At 40.5% G+C, this 27,371-nt stretch overlaps 1 protein-coding gene across 5 annotated transcripts in view; it reads right to left on the bottom strand.

Moving 5' to 3' along the window:
- The window catches only part of ptprz1a (protein tyrosine phosphatase receptor type Z1a), a 201,487-nt gene that overhangs the window by 35,909 nt on the left and 138,207 nt on the right, over positions 1 to 27,371 (bottom strand). For all 5 annotated transcript variants that reach the window (XM_069903388.1, XM_069903392.1, XM_069903391.1 and 2 more), the window contains 3 exons: positions 24,101 to 24,245; positions 9,984 to 10,075; positions 6,521 to 6,606 (listed from right to left, as the gene is read on the bottom strand). In XM_069903388.1, the coding sequence (XP_069759489.1) occupies positions 6,521 to 6,606; positions 9,984 to 10,075; positions 24,101 to 24,245 (323 nt within the window). The remainder of the gene's footprint in view (positions 1 to 6,520; positions 6,607 to 9,983; positions 10,076 to 24,100; positions 24,246 to 27,371) is intronic.

A 27,371-nucleotide genomic window follows, 5' to 3' on the forward strand; every position in this document is an offset into this window, starting at 1 on the left:
CCATTCGCACAATGCTGTTACAACGCCAGTGACCAGGGGTTGAATTTAAATTTAAATTTTGTAAATTATGGGAATCACCTGAATAAAGTGAATTAAGGACTACAGTACTGATTTTTTTTCCAAATTATTTTACATTTTGCACTCTCTTTTGTCTTTTAAACTGTTTAATCTTAATGCCGGTCGGTGCATTAGTTAGGCATTGTAAGAGTGAGTTTCAAGCAACTGGAAAATTTGCATATCTGGCATCTAACAATCTCCATAGGGGTTTTACTGTATAAAGGACATTATACATGTTTATTCAAATGGCATTCAACAAGTATGACTGAATTATAAAACTGTCAGTAGGTTTATTATAGAAAACTGAGAGGGCATTTTTCAATCACAGAAGGTCCTATAAAAATACTTGCAAATTAATCTAGACTGTACTGAAGTAGGAACAGCTTTTACATGGGCCCACAAATCATGAACGCTGCTATTGGAGACTCAAATTAGTAGCTGCAGAATGAATTCCCAGGCGGTAGCACCATTCCCTTACTGGCAGCTTGCGAGTCTGAATTTTCTAACAGGAGGAAGTTTTGTAAACAATAAAGCTCCACTTGTGCAGGTGATCACTAAATGTGGGCAGTGACATTTATTTGAATAAGTTCTGTTGCACTTTACAAATCTTTCAGAAGCTCACATTGCTTCTCTGAACGTTCTTAAGAGCATTAGATATAGATGCAGATAACGGTGATCCAGTTTCTAGTACGGGGCTAATTCAAATCATTAATGCAATATCCCATCCGATTCCTATACTAATTCATTCATATTAAGTCCAAATTTTTATCCATCCCAACCTTCAATACACTCAAGTTTGCTTTCCCTTGGCAAAGAATCCCAAAGCTTCATTACCACTTAACTGTAGTCCTCAGTGGATGACTCCAGATCTTGATGCTACAACCCTTGATTCAAAATTCTTCATCAGGAGAAAATAGCCTTTTAACATGTACCCTGTCAGGCCCTCTCGGAGTCCTAATGACTCGATGAGATGAGGCATCTTCTGAATTTCAATGAGGTCAATTCATATTTCTTTTTTATAGGAAATAAAGGAGGAGAATTCATCTTATTCTGTCACTTCTTAAATGTCTTCATTTCAGGAATTAACCCAGTGAATCTTTGTATTCTTTCTATTTGATTCCTAGAAAAGGATATCAAATCTGTCAATTACATTCATTGGAGTGACTTCATCACCAACATCGAAGTACTTGAGATGGCAGAGGCCGACAGCATCAAATCCACGTTGCTGAAGATCCAACTGCGCTGGGTAGGCCACGTCTCCAGAATGGAGGACCATCGCCTTCCCAAGATCGTGTTATATGGCAAGCTCTCCACTGGCCACCGAGACAGAGGTGCACCAAAGAAAAGGTACAAGGACTGCCTAAAGAAATCTCTTGGTGCCTGCCACATTGACCACCGCCAGTGGGCTGATCTCGCCTCAAACCGTGCATCTTGGCGCCTCACAGTTCGGCGGGCAGCAACCTCCTTGGAAGAAGACCGCAGAGCCCACCTCACTGACAAAAGATAAAGGAGGAAAAACCCAACACCCAACCCCAACCAATCAATTTTCCCTTGCAACCGTGTCTGCCTGTCGGACTTGTCAGCCACAAACGAGCCTGCTGCTGACGTGGACATTACTCCTCCATAAATCTCCGTCCGCGAAGCCAAGCCAAAGAAAACATGCACAATTCCGAGAAGATTTGCTTATTCTTTATTTTGCAAAAAAAAGACATATAATTTTCCCTTCATATTACTTCTGTGCCTTTTTGTGTTTACATTGCATCAACATTTAATATTTCTCAGAATTTAAAACTCAAATTATACTCCACCTGCTCCCTTCTTCACATAACCTTTGCAGTATCAAAATGCTCTCCTCAAGTCTGACTTTATCTCCTATCTTCATACCATTAGGAAACTTGGATAACTCAATCTTCTTTTACGTCATGAATGCACTCGCAAATTATCGAATCCCGTAACCAATCCTTGAAGTCCATCAGTAACTCCCTTCCAGCCTACTTGCCTGATTTCTATCAATTAGCCCATCATCTAGTCACGCTATAATAAACCCTGACCCTGTGAGCCCTTACGTTATGTAATGACCTTGTGCAGCGCCTTATCAAATCCCCTTTTGAAAACCCCTGGTATCCAGAATTCAAGCCACAGGCAGCCTCAAGCTACCAGCAAAAAATAATCGAGGAAATTTAAAAACATTAAAATAAATAAGAATAAAATAATAGGTAAAAATATGCAAGTTTAAAATAGTAAAAGTAAATGTTCTCTTAAGCCATGAAGATGGGAGCAAATTTTCAGCCAGTGGAGTGTTTTGGTTGCGCTTTGCTTCTAGCTGTTTGAATAAAATTGCACGAGACAGTGACGGCGTGGCACAGGTTGAAGAGCTGGTTGATGCTGCTCGTCGTTAGGGTGAGTCTCTTAAACCCCTTTTACACAGTGATCCCACTTAATTGGTGTGTGAACGACCCGTCTTTAAAGTCAGCTCGGGTCGTTTACTGAACCAAGAAAAGCAAGGTCAGTTCACCTTTTAGACAGGACCCAACACGAAACGGCTCTGGTACTACCTACACGGGATGAAAATTATCCTCCCCATCCCGTGTTTGTTACGTTTAAACAGGTAAGTGAAGGGGTTAGAAAGTTGTTAATTCTTGTCTTCTAATGGCTGTGTAAAAGGGGGAGTGTCTCCTTATCCCTGCTTAGTAAGAGTCACCCCTGGCAGGGGCTTTATCTATAAACTTGGGGAGAGGGATTAATTATCTATAATGTTATTGTTCCTCTTTTGCATGGCTCCCTGCAGATGCAGCGACGGTTAAATATTTTCAAAGAATGTGACTGAAAATAAAGTAAAATGCTTTAAGATTTATATATACATGGAAATGAAGTTTGTTCAGTTTAAGTACAGTACATATTTTTGTCTTTTATCTTTTAAACTATTTATTCTCAATGCAGAATTATTAGTTCGGCATGTAAGAGTAAGTCTCAAGTAACTGGAAAATACACTTATCCGGCATCTACCAAACCCAGAGGTGCCAGATACCAGTGGTTTCACTGTATATCACTCTTGTTTCGTGTAACTTATCTTGTTCAAAAAATTAAATGGTCTGTCAAACATGAATTCCCTTTCATAAAACCATGTTAACTTTATCCCGCTTTATGTATATTTTCTTAAATATTATTCTTAATTCATTATTTTCCCAAAAATTGAGACATGACAGTCTTCTTCATCTCTTTCCTTCAAGAACAATGTTGCAGATACAACTTTCCATACCACTGCAAACGTCCAGACTCTGGAGTCTCTTCTTTGGCTTGGCTTCGCGGACGAAGATTTATGGAGGGGTAAATGTCCACGTCAGCTGCAGGCTCGTTGGTGGCTGACAAGTCCGATGCGGGACAGGCAGCGGAAAATTGGTGGGTTGGGGTTGGGTGTTGGGTTTTTCCTCCTTTGTCTTTTGTCAGTGAGGTGGAGTATTTGGGGAGATTATTACCAATCCACCATTCTCTCTGCACTCACTCATTTATACCTCTATGATGTTGAAAATAGAATCAATGCCCAGTTGGAACTGTTCTCCATGCAGGCCACAATCTGATTTGTGAGTAAATCTGTCACTTCTGCATCACAGTCACATAAAGGCGGCAGCATAACCAGAACTCAAGTTGCACATTTGACCCTCAATTTATAATCTCAAATGACCAATATATCAGCAGCAGAATTTCGATTCATTTTCAAAATATTTGGCCTATATAGGGTTTGATGAGACAGCAGCTGAAGTGTTGTGTGGAGTTTTGGACCTTCTTTCATATGAAAGGATACACAGTAAATCTCCGATTATCCAAAATGGTCGGGACTGGGCCTATGTTTGATAAATGTTTCTTTTTCCAGATAACGGGTCAATTTTTAAAAAAACAGCCCAGTAGCAACAGCAAATCACCTGTAACCGTGTTTCAACAACGACAAACAACAAGGGAAGGTTTTTTAAGCATGAAATAATGTTTCATTCTCACAAAAAAAAAACCCAGAACAAAATAAGATGAATCCAACACCAAAAACTCGAAATTATACTCAGAGGTTTTTTTTTCCAAAATTCCAAAATTATTTCAGCCCGTGACATCAGTTCAGCTCTGAAAAATTTTTGGATAATTGGGGATTTCTGATTGTTTCAGATATCTTCATCGATTCGAATTTTTTTTTCCAGAGGCGAAATGACGTCATTCTGGCTTCGAAATATTTTCAGATAAATGAGGATTTCTGATTTTTCTGAAATCCTCAATTATCCAAAAAAAATTCGGAACCGAACAGACGTCACTTCTGGGTCCAGAAAAATTTTGGATAACTTAGGATTTTGGGTAATCCGATTTCAGATAATCGGAGTTGTACTGTACTTACCCTGGAGGGAGTGCAACAAAGGTTACCAGCCTGATTTCCTCGATGGCAGGACTGTTTTATGAGGAGAGATTGGGCCAGTAGTTGCTATTGTGGAGTAGAACGAGAGGAGATCTCACTAAAACATTCAACTCCAATCAGGTTTGACTGGTAGGTTGCAAGGAAGTTGTTTCCCCTGAGGGAAAGCTAGATATGGGGTAATATATTCAGGATTGGGATGGGAATTCTTTTTCACTCAGACGGTCATGAATCTGTGGAATTTTCTACATCAGGGAGCCAAGTCACTGGAAAAGGAGATAGATTTCCAGACAAAAAAGGCATTGAGGTGGATAGCAGGAATATGGTATTGAGATAACCAACCATGCTCATGTAGATGGGCCGAATGGCTTAATCTTGCTGTTATTTTCAAAATTCATTCTTATTATCATACTGATCCCATCCCATTTTCTTTACTCCCAAATATCCATGCAGTTTAACCAACATAGGGATATCATAAAGACACAGATCAGAGGAAGAGTTGTACATAAAGAGAATGATGGTTAGCATCTGTCTTCCAATAAGTTCTTTTTCATAAGCAAATATTCCTGTGCAAATGTTCACCTGATCTGAATAATATTCATCAATGGTTGCAAATTAAGCTCATATGCAACATGCAAAAGATAAACATTGCTTCCGATTTTCATTTGCAATGTGTTACATCACACTTTAAAATTATTAAACCAAAATATTCCAGTAGTGCTCGGATTCATGCAAAATAAATAATAGCTCAAACATCAATCACAGACATCAAATAAAAACTGTTCATAATAGAAATTTTCTTAATTTCTGCACAAAACTTTACATTAAAGGTTGGAGTTACAGGTTGGGTGTTTGGTTTAATGCCCATTACATATACAAGTTGATGGCACAAATTCATTTAGTTGATTTCCCACTGTGCATGAACTAACAGCACGAAATGTAACAAAACTGGCTGAAATAGACAGGAGATCCAAATAAGGTGTTGGAATTCAAACTATAAATCAGTATGTTAGGATGTATACTCATGGTAAGAAGTATACTTATGGATTTGTGTTAAGGAATAAGCATGTAGAAAATAAAAACTAGCTCAATCCAACTTCACTTGCATTGAATCTCAGAACATGCTCCTTGATTTTGTGGTCAGATTCAAAACTCAATCAGTAATAAAGAAAGGGGTGGGGGGGGGGTGAGGGGAAGGAGAAAAAAACATTAGAGATCGTTTATATTTGGATTGTGTTGAGAGTAGTGGGAGATCATCAATGGAAGGTGTGGGGTTGTGGAATTGAGGATAGGGAATTTGGAGATCATCAATGATTAGATAATGTGGGGAAGATTCAAAGACCAAAAATATTAGGGATGGGAATTTGATGCATATCAATAGTTGGATAAATGGGGAAAGATTAAAAGACCAGCAATGGTTAGATGTGGTGAGGGGATGGGGCAAATGGGTGGGAGGAAAAGGAATTTGGGGAGTGTCAATGGCTGGATGGAGGCCAAAGAATGGTTTTCATTGAAAGTATTGTGGATGATGGGAGTGAATTAAATATTGCCAATGGCTAAATGGTGTCAGGAGGATTGGGAGATGGGCAAAGCTTGGATAATGGTGTGAATTCTGGTGTTGTGGGAAAATTTGGAGACTACAGATGTTTAGTAAGATGGTGGTATGTCCGATTAAGGACTTTTGACTTTCCTCTTATCCTCCAAAAACATAATTTCTAGGTAAATCGGTGTATTTGGGTGGCAAGGGCTCGTGAGGTGGAAGGGCCCGTTACCGTGCAGTACCTCTAATTTAAATGAATTAAACAATTAAATCTTTCAGTGCTCCAGCATTTCTTTTAATCTGCTCTTAAAAGGTGTCCATAGCAGAACTTCCAGAGTTCCAACAATGCTACATAAATAAAATAAATGTAGAATTTTAAAGAACCAGTAGTAAAAGGCAAATTCTGTTTCTTTTAAATCAATGTTATTGTTTCACTGACTTTTTGAATTACAAATAAAACCATCAGAATTGGATATCATTTAATCGGAATTTTCCATTTGCTTTACTGATTTAGAAGGATAACTATGTTCTACCTCAAATTCTTCTGAAAACCCATCATTTGCATGAAGTTCTGCCACGTGCTTTGGAAATTGCTTGATTGATATTGCTCCCATTTCATCTGCAGAGAGAAAATCATGATGTTTTATTTTTATTAAATGTGCTCATTGGCAGAAATAATTTCTTTTTTTTAAAATATTTTATTTATAATTTTTCATACAGGCTGGTAGTCATATACCGCGACCTGCCAACGATGACAGTTCACAACCTCCTATACATGAACATACAAGCCTGCGTCATTGCCCACCCCCTCCCCTCCACCTATAAAACAATTCATTCATAGTCCAATGTCGATAACAATAACAAACATTAACATTAAGGAAATGAATAAAGAATATTAATAATAAAAAGAAACAGGGACTATCACGGCTCAATGGACGGCTTCCAGGTCATTCTTGACGTTCCTTGATCGGGATCAGTGCGGGAGAGAGGGAGCCACAGCAGGGAACGGTAGAACAATCACGTCCATGCACCTATCTAGTGCATGTATGGCTGCCAAATCTTCCGAAAGGTGCGGTACTTGTTTCTCAGATTGTAAGCAGAAGTAATTTCTATTGGAAGATGACCAATGGAATTTCTTATATTTTCATTTGACCAAGATATCCATCAAAATATCTTCAATTATTCCACTGATTCAGAAAAAAGTATTGTTATACTTGCTTTTACACAAAATCTTCTGAGCACGATGTTGGTTTTAATCAATTACATACAGCAAGATTCCACAATTGGCAGTGAAATAAATGACCAGATAAAAATGTGTAGTTTATGATTAAATGTTAGAGGATATCAGGGGAATTCCTCAAATTTCTGAATAACACAGGGCTTGGATTTCACTGCCCATTCAAATCCTGATCTCACTGAGTTGTGGAATCACTCAAGTCTCTGGAATGTGCTTTTGTCCAATTCCCACCAGAATCAAGCTGAATTCTGATTTTGCTGATGTAGTGATCGTCCTCCTGTCCAGCCAGGTGCAAAGTGAGATTAGCCACTGAGGAATGGCAACGTTCCTTCAGATTAACAGTTAAAGTAGCAACAAGGAACTACGGATCAGGACAGCAGATTTGTTTTTTTGTTAATTTCAGATCTCCAGTATCTCGATTTTTGGCTTTCAAACATGCAGCAAAAGACAACTTAGTGAAGTTCGATATTGGAAGCGCACAAGGGAGATTCAATAGAGGAATAACAAATTCTAAGGGTACAGAGTACATGTAAACAGGCTTTTCCCACTGAGGTTAGGTGAGACAAGAAGGAGAGGACGTGGGTTAAGGGTGAAAAGTGAAATGTTTAAAGGGAACGTAAGGGGGAACTTCATGCAGAGAGTGGTGAGATTATAGAAGGAGTTGCTAGCTGAAGTGGTGAATGCAGGCTTAATTTTGACATTTAAGAAAAATTTGGATATGTATTTGAATGGGAGGAGGATGGAGGTTCATGAGCAGAATAATAGCTCAGCACAGACTAGATGGACTGAAGGACCTGTTTCTTTGCTATTGTGTCATGAAGGGCAGCTTTTCCTTCATTCACCTTCCCAAACTCTGTGTTGGGAGTACTTCAAGACTGCAGTTGGTCTTTGACCCAGCAACAAGAGAGCATCAGTAAAATATTTCCAAACCTGTGCCTGAGAGAGAAACTTGCATTTGGAATGTTCCTGTGTGCCTGAAGCCTTTGCCCTTCAATGCATCACAAACTGTAGGTTTATGAAGCCTTGGCCCGTTGCATCATTACACAATGCGGCAAAGGTACCCTGGTGGTGAAGAGAGTGAAGACAGAAGGTGGTAGGTTAGATGCCAAGCAAGCTGTTTTGCTTTGGTGTCAGTCACCTTCTTAAATGATCTCCCGCCTGTAAGGGTACTCATTCCAGCAATATGTAGGTCTTGCAGATGGTGAAAACACTTTGCCACAGACCATCTAGCCTGCTCTTGGAGCAGTGCAATTTATGTTCAGGTCAGTGGTGATCCACTTGATTGTGTTGATGCTGAATTCAGTTTCACTGTGTGTCGAAATGAATTATGAAACTCCCAGACTGTTGGTCCACTACCATAATCTATCCACAGGTTGTCTGGCGCGTTGAATCCTCACAGGCGTCATTAGAATAAAATTTGTGTCAGTACAAATCTAGAAAAGAACAGCTGCAGAAACAATATTGCAAATTGCAGTTGTGGAGTAGTAGATTTGTATCAACTAGCATTGATTCAAATCTACTAGTTGGGAAAATAAACTAAAGCTCAGAGAAATAAATACTGGGTATGCATTTTCTCTGGAACCTCAGCTGTACATTTCCTAAGAAAAGTTGTATTTTAACATTACAACTGCATTATATGGTGTTACGACTGAAATGGGTTTGTGAGAACAAAATGTTAAAGGATTGTAGCAAACCCGTGTTACCAAAGAGCTATTAAAGATGCAATTAACACAGAGAAAAAAATTGCCACAGGGAGATTAAACAGTAACACATCTCGGTAATTGATTAACACTTTATGAAATTTTAAATTTTGCCACCATGGGGAGAATGTAGTGTGCTTGTAATTATTTATCGGAGGTTAGGAAAGTTTGATCTTAAGTGCTAATGTGGAAAAAAAATTGTTTAATTGAGCTAAAATCATAACAGATTTTGATTTTTTAAAAATCCTCCCAAGTGGTTTCTTGCATTCCTTCCCTTGGTTTTGTAGGATTAGCTGACATCAACTAGACTGAATGAGTGAAAAGAAATGGGAACTCTCTCAAAAAAGAGTAGAGGAAATCACTGCAATGTCCTGGTGAACTTTTTTATGCTTCTAATGCCATCACTTTAAAAAAAAACTCTTCTGAGCGTCGTCACAAAGGCGTTTGTGGGTCTTTGCTACATCAAGAGAGCCTGCCAGATTTTCTATAATACGATAGTGACCACAATTAAGTACTTCTAGATATTCCCAAATCATACAGGATTTCAAAAGCATGCCAACTACCCTTCATTTTGCTGCAAGATAGGAAAGAGAGATTCTGTCACAAACTGCAGAGAGATGTGAATACAATTCTAATAGGGTTCTGCTTTGCTTAATGTCCAGACCTTTTTTCCTGAAGGAGACATGACGGTAAAAGTACTGACCTATAAAATAAATAAATATTGATGACTTGGATGTTTCCAAGAAGAGTGGCATTTTGATTTCTGAGAGAGCTGAGATAAATACACATCACTTCAAAGAGTTTTGGGTTTAAAGTATTTGAAGCATTGTGATGTTTAATTTTACTTCCAAAACTAACAGAGATTTTTCTTCCTGTCCGTGGGAAACAGATGAAGCTGCAAGCATTTCACTGTCCAGTGAGATAGGACAAAATAAGTTGACAAGATGAATGGCAGCATTAAATAATTAAAGAACTTGGGGAATAGCTAAATAATAAAAAAAGAAAAGGCTGAGAGTTTTGTTTTATTCGCTGGTTAATAGGTACAGTCAATCTACTTACCTGAAATAGGAAGGGCCAGTGATGGTGAAATGGAAACCACTCTAGGCGATGCATTATCTTCCAAGTAAAAGTGGGCAGTCTGAAAGCATTTCCTGCAGAGAAGAAATACAGTAAAGAAAATTAAGAGGCCCTTGAACACTGGGGTCGCTCTCATGGAGTCTGCCCCTTTCAAGAGGTACTCAGAGAAACATTCAGAAGAGTCGATGCTTAACATTTCAAGTCGGTGCAAGGCAAACTTTGCTTTCAATCTGTTTGAATTATTAACAATAAGTGATTAAATAACACTGATCTTTTTCAGGGATAGCTAATACAAAGTACAAGAGACACCGTGGTTCTTTTCCCCTTATTTTTCAGCGTGTTCATCTCCGAGACAGTGCATCCAGAATTCAATATACCCATATCTGATGTGTAAGAGAGACCGGGGTTTGGATGCCATCATGAACACAATAGGTTGATCCAATGAAACGACTGTCCCAGAGTGACACAGCATGGCAGCCCAGCTCCACTCACAAATGTTCTCCTCCTGAATGGATTTGAGAGAACTCCTCCGAATAAGCTCCCCTGACCACAAGGTGCGGTCCTAGTAATATGTTCTTTAGCAAATCTGGGAAACCCATAGCTGTGGAAAAACTTTGGAGTCCGAAGAGTCACACAGCTAAGTTTACAAAACTAGGGATAAAACATAATGAAAACATGTGACTTGCAGCCAATTAAAGTGAGCCCACTGTTTCTAGCAGATGGCTCAGTTCTCACAAGCTTTTTGACAAGTGATTGCAGATGAAAAGCACCTTAGAGGTGACCCAACAAATGCTACACACAGCCCGTTCTCACAGGATGCATGTGAGATTCAAAATCAGCCACCAATGACAGCTGGTGTAACTACATCAAGGGAATTTAGACTGAGTGAAAAAATACTTACTGTCAAGAGCACAGGTGTAGGGTGCATGATCCCCAAAGAAAATAATAGTTGAGAGGAAGTTGTTTTACCAAAAATAGCAACCCACCAAAGGATAACCAGCAATCCAACTTAAGTTATGAAGAAATTCAGTGCCAGGAATTATTATCAATGCCAGTTTTAAGCAACTTTTTAATTTATAATTTCCAATGCAGTTCTATTTTCATTCCATGTAATATTCTAACCTCTAACCATCCAAATTCCAGCATTTTATCTGCACGTAGTTTACCTGCCACATTCATCTCGACTTGTTCAGCCTGGCTCTCAGACATCAATGTCCAAATGCAAAGTTCTCAGCTGTAACTTTGTATCCCTTCCCACCTTGTAGTTGGCCATGACTCCCTTCAGTATTCCCCACCTTGACACGCCCGACTGACTGCCTTTACCATCTGCCTCTCTGTAGCAGAGTACACCAGAAAATGGGATCAAGTCGGCCATCAGCAGGCCCTTCAAACCTGCCAAACTACTTAATACGATCATGGCTGATCCATGTTAACATTAACTCTGTTTTTTTGCCATTTCTCCACACTCCTTGATACCTCCAGCTATCAAATATTTATCCACATTCACTTCAAATATGTCTAATGATCCAGATTCCATCTCCTGCTGGCACAGAGATTCACCATGCTCTGCAAGAAGAATGTTTAAAAAGTTCAATGTTAAGTGGCTGGACCAATATCTCATTAAGATGTCCCTTTATTTGAGACTCTCCCACGAATGAAAATATCCCAACATCTACCCTGTCAAGCCTGCTTAGGATCATAAGGGTTTGAATGATATTACCTCTCTTACTTCTAGAATTCAAAGAATATAGGCACAAACTATTTGGTCTTCCTTAACAGGATAACCCTCTCAACCCAGGAATTAACCTGGTGAATCTCTTTTGCACTGCCTCCAATTTTACTGAATTTTCTTTTACACTAATGAACAAAAACTACAGGTGAGGTTTCACAAACATCCTGTATAATTGCACCAAACCTCCCTATTTGTCTTCTTAATTTTTGATTAGACAGACAGAGTAAATGTGGATAGGCTTTTTCAATTAAATGTGGATAGGCTTTTTCAATTAAGAAAGGGGGAAATTCAAACTAGAGGACATGGTTTAAGATTGAAGGGGGAAAATTATAAGGGGAACATGAGGGGAAATTTCTTTACGCAGAGGGTGGTGGGGATATGGAATGAGCTTCCGGCAGACATGGTCGAGGCGGGTTCATTGGTTACATTTAAGGAAAGACTGGATCGTTACATGGATAGGAGGGGACTAGAGGGGTATGGACCGGGTGCTGGTCAGTGGGACTAGGAGGGTGGGGATTTGCTACGGCATGGACTAGTAGGGCCGAACTGGCCTGTTCTGTGCTGTAAGTGGTTATATGGCTATATGGTTACTTGTGATTCATGCACGAGAATCCCTGGATCCCTCTGTACTTCACTCACTTGCAGTCTTTCTTCCCATTTCAATGGTAATGTGTCTTTTGATTTCTCTTATTGAAGTGTGTGACTTCACACTTCCCCATATTAAACTCCATTCGCCAGTCTTTTGCAAACTATCAGTATCCCTTTGCCAAAGCACAGTATCTTTTGCAATATTTGCCTTTCCACCTATCGTTGGCAAACATCCAAATCTTGCATACTGCTCCTTCCTCCAGATCTTTAATATAAACATGTACATTCATGGAAAAACAGAGTAAGACAGCATGCAGGAAGGAATTGAAAACCTAGCTGCACCTGTCGTACTAACAACAGCCTCGCACTCAATGTTTCCAAAACCAAGGAGTTGATTGTGGAGTTAAAGAGAAGAAAACCAGAGGTGTACAATCCAGGATCACTGGGGGAATAACGGGGGAGAGGGTGAATACATTTAAATTCCTGGGAGTCACTATTTCGGAGGACCACAACGGACTAACGTCATCATGAAGAATGCACATCAGCACCTTTACTTCCTCAGGAGATTGTGGAGATTTGATATGACATCAGAAAACTTGACAAACATCTACAGGTTTGTAGTGGAAATTGTGCTGACCAGCTGCATCATGGCCTGCTTTGGGGGCATCAATACCTCTGTGCTGAAAGCCCTGAAAAAGGTAGTGGACACAGCCCAGTACATCACAAGCAAAACACTCTCCACCAGTGGTTCTCAATCTTTTTCTTTCCACTCACATATCACTTTAAGTATTCTTTATGCCATAGGTGCTCTGTGATTAGTAAGGGATTGCTGAAGGTGGTATGTGAGTGGAAAGAAAAAGGTTGAGAACCACTGTTTTAATTGTACCTAATTAACTCATTATGCGCACGCTTTCATAACTCCAAAGGAAATGGGCAAATGACAATTTTTCTCAAGAAAAATATTTCAGTAAAAATTGGGTCTAGAGCAGAGATTCTCAACCCTTCCAGAAGTGTCTCCACATTCACTCTCTGATTATGTGTATTTCATTCTAATACTCTAACTTCATCCTATATCCCAATGGTGTGGCTTAACTGATCACAGTAAACTGCCCCTGATGTGGGTAGGTGAAGAAATAGGAATGGGGTAGAAGGGGTGAAATTGAGGGGCAGATGTGAAGAATAGGCTATAAGGAAATAAGCAAGGGTTTAGGACTAATTCAAATAGAGCCAGCATAGATTTGATGGGTGAAATAGGCTTTTTTCAGTAGAAAGTGTGGGATTAAACTTTACAGGAATCCATAACAGAATGTTATATCCAGGGAACTAAGTCAAGTTTGTGGAGACATCCTACTGCCTACATGACCTGGGTGGTCAGCTTTCTCTTGTAGCTTTCAGGGGAGTTCTGAAAGGGTCTCCTGTTGGAGCTTGGTCACAGAACTTGGGCAGAGAGGGGGAAAAAAAAATCACTCAGTCAGCTTCAGGCTGCTTTGAATGGCCAACTTGGTGAACATGTAAACTGCACGATTGCTGGCACAGAATTTTTATGGGAAAAAGAAAAAAAAATTTTCTCAACTCTTGCTTCATAACATTTCTGTTGAGCTTGAAAAAGTTAAAACTCTAATTAAGTGTTCCCTCAAGAATAAATCTGTCCTTGATTATTTATCGATGGCTTCATTGTTGTCCAGAGTTACGAGCCATTATAAACCATTCAAACATTAGCTGGGTAAATATTACATCATCATATAGTCAATAGTTCGACCCTGGATAAGGTGGAGGTTTGCAATCTTCAAGAAGTCTTTGTCATGCAGCAGAAAAATCGAACGTGCTGGTCAGAAGTCAACAAATCTAGTCATCGTGTACATTACTGGATATTTCAGGATATTTTATGCTTCTCTCTCTCTCTCTGCTCTCTTCATTTACATCTCCATCAGCATCCAGATTAGTCATTAATTCATCAAATGATCTCATTACTACTTCCTTTCATCTTCAGAGAATCTATTGTCACGAACAAGTCATGAAATTCGGTGTTTTTTTGTTTTTGCGGCAGGATCATAGGGCAAACATTCATATACACCACCTAACAATAAATTAAATTAAAATAGTAGTGCACGAAAAGTCAGGCAGTCTCATTGGTTCATTGATTATTCAGGAATCTGATGGCAGTGGGAAGAAGCCTGTCCTTGCTCGACTTTAGGCTCCTGTATCTTTTCCCTGATGATGGCAGAGTGAAGAGGGCATGATTTGGGTGGTGGGGGTCTTTGAGGATAGAGGCTGCTTTTTAAAGACACTACCTTATGTAGATGTCCTCGATGGAGTGGTCTGGTCCTTGTGATGTCGCAGGCCAAGTAAATAACCTTCTGGAGTTTATTCTTGTCCTGAGGGTTGGCATCTCCACACCATGCAGTGATGCAACCAGACAGAATGTTCTCCATGTACACCTATAGAAGTTTACGAGAGTCTTAGGTGTCATACTGAATCTCCTCAGACACCTCACAAAGTATAGCCGCTGACAAGCCTTCTTTGTGATTACATCAACGTGGAGGCTCCAGGACAGATCCGCAGAGATGTTGACACCCAGGAATTTTCCAATAGGGTGGCTCCTGCCTGGCAGCTTATTTACTTTGTTTCTTCCCTCCTCCCCTCCTCTTTCTAATCTGTTCACCTTGCACATCTTTCCTGAAAGTGCAAGGCCCTGCAGCAATGGCCCTGCCTTCCTCTCTGCGCAGACACAGCCTGACTAACACGTGACTCATCGCAGAAAGTGAGCAGCTGTGGCCCTGAGCTGTTTCAATCAATTGGAATGAGACAAGCAGGCATAATAGATCGTATTTTAAATTTTCAATCGTTTTGCAGAGCTGTTCAAACATTATTTTGAATAAGTATGTTTTTTCCTCCAATCCGATTTTATAACTTTCATGAGAAGCAAATACAGGCATAGTCTTATTCACGCACCGACACACACACACACACACACACACACACACACACACACACACACACACACACACACACACACACACACACACACACACACACACACACACACACACACACACACACCACATTTCCTGATGAGTAGCAGCTGGAGGATAATCATCAGAACATATTCTCCTGAATAGTGACTGCAGCACACTTGGCAAAATAGCCATCTGCTCCATTTAATTGTCCATCCACAGTAAAATGATGTGCTAAGTGTTGATCAGTAAGCTTCCTGCTAATTATCACCCTATTAAAAAGATACAAGTATTGACAGTAACTGCTTGCTTGGTCGAGCAGCTGTATCTTTGATATTTATCAAAACTACCGGATCATTTCATTGACGCCTTCCTTTTTGTGGCTCCGGGAACGACGGGCCACATCTCTAGATTTTTGAATCATAAGACCTTTGATCAGCTAACAAGCAGAAAAAGCAACCCAGGAGCCCAACACAATCTACTGGAGGAATTCAGTGGCTTAAGTGGCATCAGTGGGAGAAAAAGAATGGTCGATATTTCCAGCCAAAACTTTTCATCGGTACAAGGGAAAGTTAGTAGAGGCCAGTGTATAGGAGACAGGATTGGAGGAGTGAGACAGAGGTCTCGTTCGGAAATGACAAACCAGACAGAGGTGAAACATGATGGACAGAGCAGAGGACTGGCAGATTCATTTTACCTAAAATAGACTTTAAAGTCTCTTCCCTCCCTTAGTTTTGTATCTATACATTTCCATCACTTTTGCATTCATTACTATTGACGCATTTGCCACCACTGTGGCACCCTGTCATTACCTCCCCCCCCCTCCTCCGTTGTTTGAGGAGCTTTCCCACGGCCTCAGCCCCTCAATGCCCAGTAAAAGAAGGACTCTAGACTGCAGTCCTTCCCCGCAGCATCCTCGAGTTGGCTGCGCCAAGCCTCAGTGTGTCCTTCACCACGCACTGATGCAGCCGGAATGTGCCAGTCGGCAGCATTCGGTACTGACTGCTGAAAGACCAACCGGTTTCGGGCAGATCAAAGTGCTTCTTTCACTGAGTTGTTGGCCTTCCAGCAGTTCCAGATGTTTGAACAGCCCGTAAATCAGGTCTTTTTATGATGCAACCCTGTCTTAAAGTGGCTCAACAGAAAAAAGGGGAATTTACCTTTTTATGGAGAAGGATTCATTCGGCATTGCCTTCATTTGGCAGTGTCGGGAGCCGTCTTCTGGAGCTGAGGGAGGTGGGGCGAGTGGCGTAGCAGTGCCACCCGTCACTGTGATGTCATCCATATGCGCCGGCAAGTTAAAAATTAATATAGACATTCCCTCCTACCCAAAAGAATAAAGACCTTTAGCCATCACTAATATAAACAGAGTAATGACGTGAGTAATAAAAATCTGAATGCACTGGGTGCTTTAAAATTCGCGCTCCTGGGTCACGGATTGATGATGTCGTCAGCCCACCCCTTCACAGCCGCTTTCAGTGACATTGCCTTCAAGTAGGAGGTGGAGAGAGTCGCTCCACCTCTGAGTGTAAACACCCCAGGCAGATCGAAGTTCCTGCTGAATCCGCCCTCGGAACTTTCTTGAAGGCTAATTAAGTGATGTAAAGGTGGAGAATATCCGTCTTTACATTTGCTTATTTTCCCCCCTACTACAAAAAGGCCAAGAGAGTCCTCTGTTGCGCTGCTGCTTGGGACAAAGTGACAAAGTCTCTTGCATCCTTCTCCACACTCTCTCACAGCAGTCTGTGGAGAGGTGGGCGACAGTCTCCACTCGACAGCAGTCATCTCAGGGACAACGTGTGTTGTGGGGGATTTTCTGATTGTACAGGGAGAATCTGTCTGGGAGGGCTCCTCTCACCTCCATCAAAGCCAAGTCCTGGTGATTGTGAGCATTGGCAATGAGGCATTCTGCTGGATGACCTGAATGGTCTGATCAAGGAAGCACCTCCAATGTCAGCGAGTCCTTGAATCTCAGTATCTGCAGGACATTCTGTGTTGACAACTGCCTGACAGCCTTGTGGTCAAAGGTGTTGGACTGAAAAATCTTTTCTCCAAAGAATAGGTGGTGTAGCAGACCAGAAGACTGGGACATTGCGCAGCAAGGGGACCAGGCCCATCCTTCATAACTCCTGGGACCCTGGCACATAGCGGCATTTGGTGCCTTTGTACATTGAAGCAGCCACACATGAAGGTCGTTATCAGGGAGACAATCACATTAGGTATGGCCTTGCCCCAGTTCTCTGGCGACTTATACATGGTCAGACTTCGGACTCTTCCTATCTTGAATTCCCACATGAACCAGAAGACTGCTCTGGTGACCACCAGGGCAGAGGTGCAGGAATGGGCCAAACTTGTGCCACAGACAGCAATACCTAAAGCATCTTCCCTGTTATTGAGAGGGTGTGCCACATCCACAGACCCCAATTTCTGATGGACCTTTGCAATTCACACTGACCAATTTTTGTTGTATGGTTCGGACCCACCAAACCAAGTCCCCAATATTTTCAGGTATTCAGATCTGACTGTGAAGGGGATGGTGGAGCAGTTGGTCCAGTTACCGAAGAGCATTGCCTTTTTTCAGTGTCCTGGAGATGGGGGTGGTGGGCAATGGTCTCTGCACTGCTCCTGGTCTCCCAGACCAGGGGGTCACTGGGTGTTGTACATCCCATTGTCCTCTTTTCTTTCCCCTCCTTCTTGGTGCTTCCTGTACCTTCGTCAAGCGCTCCTGCTGGCTTCTGTGTGTACCTTGATTGTTTTCTTCCCATTGCTCGCATTGTTGGTTGCCAGTGTCCTCCGTGGGGCCTTTTGGGGTTTCTTTCTTTCTTTCTTGGGTTAGAGTGTTAAGAAAAACAAAGGGTTAAGGTACAGGAAGATGATTCTTACAAGGTGCAGCAAGCGATTAGAAGACAGAGGCTCCCAGTGTTAGAATCTGTGAGGTAGAGAAAGTGAGAATGATGAAATACAGAGGAACCAAAGAGAAGGTGAGGGGGGGGGGGGAATGGGAAGAGGAGAGAGCGGACTCTCAGCAGTCTTTTATGCTTTTTTTAAAAAACACAGCCGCTGCGTTCTAGGAAATTATTCCCAATTTCACGGAACAAAATCTGTGCAAAAAGATCAGAACGGGAATAAGGACTCATTCCCATTTTGACATGTTACTTCCTGGTCTAAATTGAACTGCAGGTGATCCGTGAACAACGGGCTAATGAATGACGTCCTGCCTCCTTAAATACCTCACTTCATGAATTTGGTCTAAACTCGCCGTGTGATAAGAATATTTGGAGTTTCGGAAGTTCCTGTGTGAACGGCCACTCCTAGAAGGTAGGGAGACACTTCAGAACACAATAATCACATAGGTTCTATGTAAAAAAAATTATCCAGGCAGTGTATGTATGTCCTCTTATCACCGCTCCATCCTGCCTCCTTTACATTAGCCTCTATACTAACTTTCCAGTGCAGATGAAGAATTTTGGCTCAAAATGTTGGCCATTCTTTTTCTCCAACTGATGCAGCTGAACCAGTTGAGTTTCTCCAGATGATTGTGTTTGGTTTTGGATTCTAGCACCTGCAGTCTGTGTGTATCCCTGGCAAACTGGGAAACAGAGTAATTCACCTAAAAATGATTGAAATGTACAAAATAATATTTTAAAAATTCTTAATTACCCAGGGTTAGGTTTCAACAGTCATAAAGTCAGGCTCCGTGCGATTACAACACCTTGAAAACCTTCCTATTTCAATGGCGGATATGTAATTGAAACAAGCCCAGGAAATGCACAAAGGGACCTAGTCATCTTTCATTTCTAACATTTGTGCAAAAAATTAATTTTATTCAGCTTGCACTTATAAAAAAAAATCAATATCCTTTGACTGCAAATATCCCAACAGTCAATACAATTTATCATTGTCCTTGATGCTGTTTAAGATGATTCATTTGTTAACAGTATAAAATAAACTCCGATAAATTGACAAAGTCAATAGAATCTCAGCTTTGCATGCTCAGCTTCCAAGGTTTGTAAGTGAAATGTTGCCCTTGGCCTTTGATATCTATGCTTATCTCCACATTGAATGGAAAGGCATCTTTCTGTCGGATACAAGTAGTATGTCACATTGTAACTTGGTGCACATTTAATATTCCCTGCTATTTATGCCTTCTGTCTGAACTCCTATATGTGACTTATTGTTTACCCTCAGGACCTTGTTTATAAAATTATTTCATGAATTTCCAATCTTAGAATTATAAGTGCTTATCACTGCCTTTACTGCCCAACTAAACATATTAATAATTATCATTCATTGCTCATAAATTTTACCTTCAATTCTCTCTTATCCAAAAGAAAAATAAGAAGATAAACACTTATATAGCATCTTGCATGTCCATGGGACATCTCAAAGTGCTTCTCCTTGGGACATCTCAAAGGATTCATTTGCCATAAGCATTGGCCATTCAGTGTCAAGCAATTGCTGGAACTCAGGAGTTCAAAATTCACAAGATACAGGAGCAGAAGTAGGCCAATCGGCCCATCGAATCTGCTACACCATTCTATCATGACCTGATCCATCCTCCCACTCCCCGACTTTCTCCCAACAACCCTTGATGCCCTGACTAATCAAATACCTGTCAATCTCTCCCTTAAATACACTCAACAAAATCACTTATTTTGCTAAATACAATTTACAGAACCATCAAGGAGAAACTGAAATTTGTGCAGCTGTTTTCCAGATGTGAACTCAGTGAAACGGGGAAACACAAAATCTGCAGATCCTGGAATCTTTCATGAACTAAGAGGCAACAGTTCAGGCAAGTTCCATGGTCAGTCAACGATTTAGATCGGGACCCTTTATAAAGAATGAAGCAGGAAGGGGTGATATCAAGTATATTAATGCCCTTCAAACCAAATTGATTGGGATAAGAAATATTGCAGTGGACACCCTGATATTGTTTTTAAATTATCCTCACAGATTTACAATGTAGACTTCAGCAAGGATTTTATCTGAAGGCTGCACCTGGCAATTGGAGTCAGGTGACTCAGGCAATTGGATTTGAAAAGCTCAATTCACCAGGAAGCAGATTGGGCAATAGAGATCAAGTGATCCAGGGGACTTGTGGTTTATTTTCCATAAACCTGAAACTTGTTTTTGAATTCACTTCAACTCAGCAATCTGGAGACAGAACTATCAATTGGAGTTCTTTTCTATACCTGCAGCAGAGAGTAGGAAATTCACATTGGTGATCCCTTTGTGATATAGAGACAATAATACAAGGTAAAGAGGGAGTCTGTTAGCATTTTCCATCTTAAAGTTGCTTACTTAGAGGATGAGTTTTTAGCTACATCGACGACCAGGAGTAAACCCATTGTAGCAGTAAGCAGAAACACTGCTACTACTACCTCTGACTGGGATAACACAACTCCACCTGTAACACCACCACCTGTAAAAACAACAAGGTGTGGGAGAAAATTACACTGGCCAGCTCGTTATGCACAATATTTCAACACCTGAAGGGACTCTTGCTATTATACATCTGTAATGCTACTTTTTTTCTCATCGATTGCTTTCACCCACAATTAGTGCTCTTGCGATCTTGGAGGGGGCTATTGTAGCAGACTTCAACAAGGATTTTATCTGAAAGCTACACCTGGTAATTGGGAGTCAGGTAACTCAGGCAGTTGGATTTGAAAAGCTCAGATCAGCAGGAAGCTGATTGGGCAATAGAGATCAAGTGAGCAAGAGAACTTGTATTTTTTTCCATGAACTTGTAACACAGGATTGTTTTTGAGTCAACTTCAACTTAGCAATCTGGAGACGGAACTATCAACCGGAGTTCCACACTGTACATGCTGCAGTAAGTAGGAAGTTCACACTAGTTTTTTTTTCTACAATCTTTAGCAATTGTTTTGTCAGAAAGCCAATCTGCATTCCCCTAAATCTTCCCACATGCCTCAATAATATTGCTCCCTATATTTCTTTGATATACTTCTGTCACTTTCATTGGTAAATGGTTAAACTGGAACCTTTCTGTTGAAATTCTATCTTTTGAGATTGTGCAGTGATATTCAAACGTTTTATTTCCACTCACATACCACCTGAAGTAATCCCTATGCCATAGATGCTCTATGATTAGTAAAGGATTACTTCAGGTGGTATGTGAGTGGGGAAAAAAAAGGTTGAGAACCACTACTTTAGACCTAATTGTTGCTGATATAGTCTGTCCATTTTCTTTGGAGTTTGAAACCATGCACATAATGAATCAATTAGGCATGGTTTCAAACTTTTTCTTTCCACTCACATTCCACCTGAAGTAATTCCTTACTAATTGCAGTGCACCTATGGCATAGGGATTACTTCAGGTGGAATGCGAGTGGAAAGATAAAAGTTTGAAAATCACTGTAGAATTTGCTCTTTGGTTGAGCAATTTATTTTGTTTCAGTTTATCTACAGTTCTTAGAACGGTGCAAACCAATCTGTTCATCCTTGAGTCTTGTTAGCTCAACTCGATAATTTAGAAAAAAAAAAAAATCCCACAAAATACTTCAAAATAATCTGTGGCAGGAGGCCAACAGAATGTAGAAATCTGAATAAGTGAGTGAAAGCTGAATTGGAATTCTTCTGCTTGGGGTGTCATATGAGACTCAGTGTTACCATTACATTAGAGTCAGAAGGTAGGAATTTCAACCTTATTCAGGAGATCAGTACACCCAATTACATCTGACACACCAGTTAAAACCGAGGGAGTTCTGAACGGCTGGAGTTTTTCAACTTTAATGGTTTTACTGCAGTTATTTCTGGATGTTTGAGCTGCATTTAGTTAAATTGTAGTCATACAGTACAGAAACAGGCCCTTGCACTAATGCTGATCACCTGCACTAATCACATTTGTCAAACTTGGTCTATAAACTTGGCAATTCAAGAAAAAATGGGAACATTACTTTTTGCATCAGCCTCATCAAGTTTGCAACGTTAGTTGGCCTCATCAACAACAATGATGAGTTGCACTAGAGAAGAGTTGGAAAATCGCAAGAGTAACAGCCTGAATCTCAACATGGAGGAGATGATCGTGGACTTCAGGAAGACTAGGAATGACCACCCTCTGCTACACATCAACAACTCTGTAGTGGAAAGATTGGAGAACATCAAGCTCCTTATTAACTAGTGACTATCGTGGACACACATCTCCTCACTTGTCAGGAAGGCACAACAGCGACTGTACTTGAGAAGATTGAAGAGGCAAGGCTACAAACCATTAAGTCAACCTTCTACAGGAGCTCTATTGAGAACATCCTGGCTGGCCGCATCACAATGTGATACATTTGCTGCAGATTGGAGGTCAATCCTCTGAACTATAAGAGTGACAGAGAGGATCACTGGAGTCTCCACCATGACCCCTCCCATTGATGTGATCTACCAGGATCATTGTCTGAAGAGGACGCACAAAATCATTGAGAACTCCTTCCACTCTGCATCTTTCAGCTGCCCCCGTTGGGGAAGAGATACAGGAGTACCAGTGCCAGCACCACCAGGCTGAGGAACAGCTTCTTCCCATGTGAAACAAAGGATCTGCTCAAACTAACTGTCCGAGACTCTCATACGCATGAAACAAATACTTACTTATTTGTCTATATGAATACATGTCCTGCATATGTATTGTTTTTCTGCGTTAGGTCTAGTTGTGTGTCTGCATGTTTTTGCACCCAGGACCAGCGAACACTATTTTGTCAGGTTGTACTTGTACATTCAGATAACAATAAGCTTAACTTGACATCCTGCTATCCTGCACGCACTCTTAACTCTCTTCGTGCAGTCCAAGCTTTTCTAATCACCAATATCAGTTTAGAGACCCTTCTTCATGTCAGACTCACAATCGAAGTCGAAGCTGAATCAAAGATTGATTCAAACTCGGCGCAAGTTCATGCACTTTGAGCTCCTTTCTACCGTTCTTGTCTTGCAGCATCAGAAACCTTCCACAATATCAAGCATATTCAGTGCTCGCTGGAACTGAAGCCATCAGATGCTTTTTGGCTACCACCGCTGAATTCAGTTCTCATTTACCATCAGGAAAAGTGATTTTAGAAGAATCCTAAGGAATTTGAGATTGCATTGAAAGGTAATTAAGCTTTATGGGCTTCACACCTCCAGTACAAGTGCGTTATTTGACTATTAAAACACAGAAAATGCAGGTCAGCAGCAGCATCTGTGGAAAGAGAAACTTTTAGGTCTGAGATCCGTCCTCAGCCCATTGGTAATGAAGTGTTCTGGACTTGAACTATTAACTCTTCTCCTCATTCCAAAGATGCTTCATGATCTGACAAAGTCCTCCAGTATATTTTGTGTTATTTCAGATTTCCAACAAATGGAGATTCTTCATGTATGCCCAGTTTGACTCCCTGATCCACATAAGGAACAGGTTTAAGGTTAACTCCCAAAACTGATAAGTTGATCTCAATAGTGGAACTGTCTTGCTCACACCTTCTACATTTCTTCTGAATATGAAACTCCAAGAAGAATGACTCAATACAAATATCATTGCTAATTAGTAATTCTCTCAGAGCAACTTGAACACCAAGAAATAGGGCCTAAAAACGTCTTGTTACGTGATAATACCCCAACTGAAAAGAATAATATCCCCATACTTAGAGCATGTACCCACAAGGTTTTTTGAGAATTGATCATTGCACATTAAATGAAATGCCACTTTCTGTTCATTTATCAGATATTTATTTTACCTTTCCAAAACTCTGACTCCTACGGTTCAAAATTAATATTCACCTCGCCATGATTCCAAGCAAATATTTATCAACTAATGGGATCAGCAGGATTTAACGAGCACTCACCTCCAGTATACGAGGATGGCAACCAGCAGCGTCAAACATAGGAAGGTAAGAGCTGACACCACCACAAGAGGGATAATTGCCTTTTTCTCTGTCTCTAAACCAACTGCCAAACCGATTCGAGATTCATGGCTGCTGTTACTGGCTTCTGTAGTTGCACAAAAAAAGAAAAATGATTAAAAATAGTTTTACTGTGAGCAAAATCCGAATAAAACACTCATGAGGATGCCGCTGTAAATTGACTGTGTGTTTAACTCAGCCCCAGAATAATCCTCCTAAAATGTTACTTACTTAACTCCACTTACCTATTTGACAAAGTGCCTGTAATTAGTTTCAGCCCAATAATGAGAGACAAAGGTGAAGGACAGCAGCAGATGCAGAATTAATCGTTATAGAAATGAACATTCCGATGCCACAAAGCCAAACAACTTACCTCACATATATTAAAGCAGAAGGACCTTGAAGGCTGTCAATCAGAGAAGAGCTTCACTTTATTTAAAATGTTAGCTTTTAAATAGCAGTTAAGATTTATGGATAAAATACTTCTCATATCTATTGAGACCTGGCTTTACCATTGAACAGCATCTCAGTCTGACAATAGAAAATTAGGTTGAATGGAAACTCTGAAATTGGCCATGTGCAAAATAATACAATGGAACATTTTAAGATGTTCCTGATGGATTTGGCTACTTGTTTGGTAGATGAATCAGGAACCAAGAATGATTTAACTCTTATTTGCTCAAGGACAAGGTAAATGCATATGCTTCCCGCTTACTAATCTTTGGCTCCCTAAGAACCTCAGCCATTTCATGTATCCTCCTGTTCTCTGAAATTCTCAACAGCGCAGTGGTGTTTAATGCTCAGTGTCAATTTCTATCTCTCTATTTTTTTATTAATCTCTCCTATCCAAGCTGTGACTGCACAAGTCACCTCAATTTCAGGATCCTTGCAAAGAATATTGCAGGAAGCTGTCAATATCTTGACCCAGACTGCCTGCCCAAGGTTTGTTCCAGGCTTTAGGGATAGGGAAAATTGGACACAGTGATGACACCAGCAAGGAATCGGATGGAGTCTGTGCACAGCATGCAGAGGTATTGGAATGGGTGCTCATAACCTTGGCAGGTGCTGATTTTGGGAAGTAGAACATTCCAAGAATAGGGATGAAGAAGATATTACTTTGCGTGGAGACGAGTGTTAACAAAAGATGTGAATTTAGCAAGTTACACATGCAACTGAAGCAGGAGAATGTGAAAAAGACAGTGTGCCAGTAATTTGAAAACAATGCCATCTGCTGACAGATGTTGCAAATTACACATCCACCCAGTGAAATGGCCATGAGGAACAGCTGCTATAAATCAGATCTTACAGGTAATTTATTCAGTGCAGGTTCCCACAGGGCAGCAGATGTTGTATTTTCACACTTACAGTCTGCACCATGAAGAGTAACATTTTAATTCAAGGGGCAAATTGGCCATTTTACAAGTAAAATTACCAATAGGTTTCTGATAGATCTCTCCTGCTGCCCACACCTATTCTCATTGTCTCAGACTGTTCGCTAAAATCTCACATCCCACCATCTCCATCCTCTTTCCAACCTTTTCCCACAACAATTTCAGTCTCTCACTTCAATCTCCTCCTCGTGATCTCTCCTTAGCACATGGTATCTGATCCAAAAGTTGCTCAGAGCCAAACCAATAGTTTGGGAGCCGATTTATATTATTACATTATAAGCGAAGCCAAGCCAAAGACAGGCAATTTTCCCACAGTGAACAAACACTCCATACAGATTACATTTTCAAAATGACAAAGTTTTTATATCTATAACTTCTAATTCAAAGCTGATGGGACTCACAGAGTAATTTTCATCTTATAAACTTTGCTGTTCCTACTTTCCCTATTGAAAGGGTTACTTCCCATTCAATTATCACAAGAAGACAGGAACCGTGATTCTAAAGGGCTATAGAAACAAAATTCATGCACGATTTGAGCAGTTACAATGATGAAAGCTCCCAGGACGTACAAATGTCCAAAGATGTGGAAGTAATTTTCGTCAGATCATCATGTCATGTCCACACTGAACTACAAACATCAGCTCTCTTTAGTTCCATATTCTGTGATAGAACAAACACTCATATTTTTAACCTGAAAAATAAATAGAAATAACGAAGTCCCATTACTCTTGGAACTTGCATGGTTTGTATCTAATTTCCAATTTGACGCTGATATCAGAAGTTACATGACTTATTGGCTTGCTTTATCAAATAGTATCAAAGAAAGAGCTAGATTTTGCTGGAGTGGTGTGTGAAGCAGGTTAGACATAACTTTGTGTTCAGATTTAGTTCCTTTTCAGATGAAATACTGAGGAAAAGCGAGCAGGTTGTGACAGGCCATGGACTGTCAGAATGCATCACTTGAAGCAAAGTGATGAAAGAACTAGAATAGTTTTGATTGACAAATGGGCAAACTCGATGACAAATCTGATAGGAAAGAGAAAGGAGTTTCATTGGTGGAAGAGGGAAAACACCAGGACTGTGTGACAAGCATGGTGGGTGGCACCACAGTGCCTCAGCCATGAGTGTCTCTGATACACAACTTCAGCAACCCGGGTTCTGTCATGGTTTTTGTCTAGATCCTGCAGTTTAATCCCACGTCCCAATGATGTACATTGGTAGTTTAACTGGGTACTGTATCTTACCGATAATATAGGAGAATCAAGAGAGGGCTGATAAATTTGTGAAGGAGAATGGAGTAATAGGGAAATGAGGGAGGGAATGGGATTGATATGAATACTCTGAGAGCCAACAATGGGCTGAATCTCTTCCAATGCTGTTTGCAAAATCATGAAATGTACATTATTTAAAATCACAATTTACATGTATATTTTCCTTGCTGTAGGTCATGTGCTGATTTGTGTACTAAAAATAATTTGCAATATTTAGGTTTCCCGTGGAAGTAGAAGCAGTTTCAAAATACCTCCATGTGATCTATTTCACATAATTGGCCACAACGCACAATTCAGTCATGGTCTCTGAAGGAAATTTTCATGACACTGAATTTGATATTAGTTTGACGTCTTTTCAAACTCCCTGAAGCCTCACACGAATTGGAGGTCAGGCATGGATGATCAACATTTCAGGTTAAAATCCATCTTCAGGAATAGGAAGAATCCTGAATAAAAGGGTAAGGGGAGGGGGAGGAGCACTGGGTGGCAGGATACATGTGAACGCAGGTAGGAGGGGGAAGAAATGGTAAAAGAAGCAAGATGCCAATAGAG

This window comes from Narcine bancroftii, chromosome 11 (assembly GCF_036971445.1).
Source record: "Narcine bancroftii isolate sNarBan1 chromosome 11, sNarBan1.hap1, whole genome shotgun sequence".
NCBI lineage: Eukaryota > Metazoa > Chordata > Chondrichthyes > Torpediniformes > Narcinidae > Narcine > Narcine bancroftii.